At 42.9% G+C, this 4,856-nt stretch overlaps 1 protein-coding gene across 1 annotated transcript; it reads right to left on the bottom strand.

The window, feature by feature from the left end:
- Nucleotides 3,600-4,476, bottom strand: LOC109234825. Its single transcript, XM_019400874.1, has 2 exons — nucleotides 4,342-4,476; nucleotides 3,600-4,028 (listed from the first exon to the last, which is right to left on the bottom strand). Exons 1-2 carry the CDS (start codon nucleotides 4,474-4,476, stop codon nucleotides 3,600-3,602), a joined length of 564 nt encoding a protein of 187 aa, XP_019256419.1.

Here is a 4,856-nt window from a genome sequence, read left to right as displayed (position 1 = left end):
AAAACAAACTAATTAAAAAGGTAATATTCTAATGAACCTGAACGGTGCCAGATCCCTGGTCGGGTCCGCAGTCACGCCCGCGGCCGCGGACAGAACTTATGCACAATCCGCGAATCTGACCGCGGATTAAGCATCCAGATTTTTTTTTGCTTTTTGCACTTTTGCCTATCTCTGGGATAATTTCGTCACCCCGAGTCCTTTCGCTTCGCATACTTTCGTTCCTGCACTTTAGTAGATCAATCAATATTGTCACCGTTCAGTTACAAAAATAAGAACAAAGAAAAATAATGGGTTGCCTCCCAAAAAGCGCCTAATTTAACGTCGCGGCATGACGATTTACAACAAACCATGGGTTGCCTCCAAGGAAGCACCTGATTTAACGCCACGGCACGATGCAGACTTTCATTATGACTCTTCGCTCATGTATTGGAGCTCTTCCAAAGATATCACCACTCTATCCCCCTTTTCTTCGACCATTCCAAGGTAATGTTTCAACCTTCGCTCATTCACTGTGAACTTATTTATTCCATCTTCGGATTCAATTTCTACAACTCCACTTGAGAACATTTGCACCACTCTGAAGGGTCTTGACCATCAGGACTTCAATTTACCCGAAAACAATCTTAGTCTCGAGTTGTATAACAACACTAGATCTCCGGGTTTGAAGTTCCGATTTAGAATATACTTATCATACATCATTTTCATCCTTTCTTTTTTCAATCTTGCATTCTCAAATGCATGGAACCTGAAGTTCTCGAGTTCATGTAACCTAGTGACTCTACTGGTGCCTGCGTTCTCCATATCCAAATTCAACAACTGTAGTGCCCAAAGGGCATTATGCTTCGAGCTCTACTGGAAGGTGGCATGCTTTTCCAAACACCAACTTGTATGGTGACATACCAATTGGAGTTTTAAATGCTATGTGGTACGCCCATAATGTATCATCCAGCTTCTTTGCCCAATCAGTCCTTGTCGCATTCACTGTCTTGGTTAGGACACTTTTGATTTCCTCGTTTGACACTTCAACTTGCCCGCTTGACTGTGGGTGATAAGGGGTGGTCACCTTATGGAGAACTCCATACTTTTCCAACAGTCGTGCGAACGCTCTATTGCAAAAATGGTTCTACCATCACTGATTATAGCTCTCGGGGTTCCAAAACGTGTAAAGATGTTTTTATTTAGAAAGCCTGTCACCCCCTTTGCATTATTGGTTCGGAGAGCCACAACTTCAACCCATTTGGAGACATAGTCAACTACCACCAGTATGTATTTGTCACCATACAAGCTGACGAATGGCCCCGTAAAGTCAATCTCTCATATGTCAAATACCTCCACCTCTTGAGTAGTAGTCATCGGATCTTGTGACCTCGAGATATGTTGCCTGTCCTTTGGAACTCATCGCAACTTTTAACTCAAGCATGGGCATCCTTGAACAGAGTTGGACAATACAAACCCGATTCCAACACCTTAGCCGCTGTCCAAATTCCTCCAAAGTGTCCACCATATGGTGAAGCATGGATCGCCTGCAAACAGAAGGTTGATCTTTCTCGGGGATACACCTCCGTATCATGTTATCTACACATATTTTGATAAGTAAAGGTTCATCCTAATAATAAGACCGACAATCGCGAAAGAACTTTTTCTTTTGAATTGAAGAGAGTTCATAAGGTACAATAACACTTGCTAAATAATTAGCAATATCAGCATACCATGGTGTCTCCTCCATTGCCACTGCTAGTAACGGTTCATCCAGGAATGTCTCTGTTATATCTTCAACCTCTACCTTCTTTTCAGCTCCTTCCAACCTTGAGATGTGGTCTGCTACTTGCTTCTCTGACCCTTTTCTGTCACGGATCTCCAGATCGAATTCTTGTAGCAAAAGAACCCAGCGGATCAAGCGCGACTTTGACTCCTTCTTTGCTATCAAGTACCTAATTGCTGCATGGTCAGTATAAATAATAACTTTTGAACCAATCAAGTACGACCTGAATTTGTCGAATGCAAAAACTACAACCAACATCTCTTTTTTCGTCACGGTGTAATTGAGTGTGCACCACTTAGTGTTCTTCTTGCATAGTAAATTGGGTGCATCAGCTTATCCTTTCGTGGCACCAAGACTGCTCCTATAGCATAGTCACTTGCGTTGAACATGAGCTCGAACGTTGCTCCATGTTAGGTGAATCAATGATGGTTGCAGTCACCAATCTCTTCTTCAGCTCCTCAAATGCCAACGTGCAATCATTAGAAAACACAAATGGCTAATACTTTTCAAGGAGATAACATAAAGGGTTAGCAATCTTAGAGAAATCTTTTATGAATTGCCTGTAAAACCCGGTGTGCCAAAGGAAACTTCTCACTGCCTTGACCGAAGTGGGTGGTGGCAACTTCTCTATCACATAAACCTTAGCATGGTCAACCTCAATTCCTTTGCTGGACACTCAATGCCCCAAGACTATCCCTTCTTGTACCATAAAATGGCACTTCTCCCAATTCAGCGCTAAATTTGTCTCCAAACATCTTTTGAGCACTCTTCTTAATTTGTGAAGACAGTCCTCGAATGAATCCCCCACCACGAAGAAATCAACCATAAATACCTCCATAATGTCTTCAACCATGTCCGTGAAATTGGCTAACATACACCACTAGAATGTAGCTGCTGCATTGCAAAGTCCAAAAGGCATTCTCTGAAAGGCAAAGATGCCATACGAACAGGTGAATGATGTTTACTCTCTGTCTTTGGGGGCTATTGAGATCTGATTGTACCCCGAATATTCATCCAAGAAACAGAAGTGAGATCGCCTAGCCAACCTGTCTAGCATTTGGTCAATGAATGTCGAGGGAAAATGGTCCTTCCAGGTGGCTGTGTTCAATTTCCGATAATCCATGCAAATCCGCCATCCCGTGACTATACGAGTCGAGATCAACTCGTTATTCTCATTTTGTACGACCATCATTCCTCCCTTCATCGGCACATACTGAACAGGGCTGACCCAATTGCTGTCAGAGATGGGGAAGATGATACTCGCATCTAACCATTTGATCACTTCCTTCTTCACCACCTCTTTCATATTCGGTTTCAACCTTCGTTGATGTTCTCTGGAAGGTTTGTGCCCTTCTTCCAAGAGAATCTTGTGCATACAAAAAGCTGGGCTGATACCCTTTATGTCTGCCATGGTCCAACCAATAGCATTCTTACATTCTTGTCACACCTGTAGGAGTTGCTCTACCTGCACAGCTAGAAAACCGGATGATATAATAACAGGTAAAGTAGAATTATGCCCTAAGAAAGTGTACCTGAGATGCGCTGGGAGCGGTTTCAGGTCCAACTATGGTGGCTCCTCTATCGATTGTTTTGCAGGTGGTGGTGTTCTTTCTTCTAAGTGTAGGGGCTCGAACTAGGGTTCCCTTTTCAAAAACCCTTGACCTTTAAGATCCATGACCCACTCTGCCAACTTCTCACCATCCACATTTTCCAGATTCATCAAGTAGACTTCTAACGGATCCCTGACATTAATAGTCTCATCCTCCTCTTGTAGTATTACATCTACGGCCTCCACTAGTGAGCAATTTGCAAATTCGCTGGGTCTCCTCATAGATTGTTAAACATTAAATATTATCTCTTCATTGTTCAACCTCATTTTCAATTCTCTAGTCTCACAATCAATCAATGCTCTCCCAGTGGCTAAAAACAGCCTGCCTAGAATGATTGGTATCTGTTCATCCACTTGACAGTCAAGAATGACGAAGTTTGCAAGGAATCCAAATTTTCCCACTTGAACAAGCACATCATCAAGAATTCTTGTCGGTCTTTTGACCATGCGATGAGCCAGTTGCAGCAACATTGAGGTCGGTCTAGCTCTGCTAATGCCCAGTTTTGTATTGATTGCCAAGGGCATCAAGTTTATACTGGCTCCCAAGTCACACAATGCTTTAGCAAAAGCATAACTCCCAATGGTATATGGAATAGTGAAACAACCTGGATCAGACACCTTTTGAGCCATAGGCGTTGTCACTACCGCGTTGCAGGTCTGCGTCAAAGTTACAGTGGACAGGTCCTGGAAGTCAAGTTTTTGCGACATCAGGTCCTTCATTATTTTTGCATACCCTGGCATTTCCCTCAAAGCATCTATCAGTGGAATATTCAATTGAATTTGTCTGAGCATTTCCATGAATTTCCTGTATTGATCATCTTTCTTTTTCTTTGCCAACCTTTAAGGTAATGGTGCAGGAATCAACCTCTCCCATTGCTTTGTGTCTTTTCTTTGGTGTAAGCTTTTTCCACTACATGTTCTGAAATTCCTTCTCCTTACCTTTGTCAACCTATGCTTGCTTGATTACAACCTTGGTGAGCTCTCCTGACTCATCTGTCTCTAATGTAACTGGAGTAACTGGAGTAGTTGGCGTTGTCTCTCTCCTAGATTGAGCAACTTCTTGCTCCCTGTCTAAATCTCTTCCATTCCCGAGACTCACTGCCATGAGCTGATTTGGGTTTTGCTACTTTGGATTAATGTTTGTATCTGCAGGCAATGTTCCTTGTAGGCGATTGTTCAAGGCCATAGATAGCTATCCAAATTGAGTTTCAATGCCTTTGATTGCTAAATCATGTGCAGTTAACTTCTCTTACATCTTTCCATTTGTCCCAATGAGTTGTTACAGCATACCCCTGATTTCAATCATGTTACTGTCCTGCTGTTGATGAGGTGGTTGGTAGGCCAAATGTTGCTGGTGTTGGTGATTATAGCCCTGCTGCCTCTGATAAGGCACGACTTAGCCTTATGGTCGTACTCCTCCTAGATTGGGGTTGTGCTGTGGCTGGTTTGGTCTGTACTGCTGGTTTGATGTTGGTCCCCATTGTT

This window comes from Nicotiana attenuata, chromosome 11 (genome assembly GCF_001879085.1).
Source record: "Nicotiana attenuata strain UT chromosome 11, NIATTr2, whole genome shotgun sequence".
Classification (NCBI taxonomy): domain Eukaryota; kingdom Viridiplantae; phylum Streptophyta; class Magnoliopsida; order Solanales; family Solanaceae; genus Nicotiana; species Nicotiana attenuata.
Note: the sequence above shows the minus strand (reverse complement) of the source record. Positions and strands in the feature narration are given on the sequence as shown.

Excerpts from the sequence above, each read along its gene's own strand:
- LOC109234825 (XM_019400874.1), bottom strand. The coding sequence starts at position 4,476 with ATGGCAGTGAGTCTCGGGAATGGAAGAGATTTAGACAGGGAGCAAGAA. Across the intron at positions 4,029-4,341 it reads AGTCAGGAGAGCTCACCAAG|ACCTGCAACGCGGTAGTGAC; the intron begins GTTGTAATCAAG and ends ACTTTGACGCAG.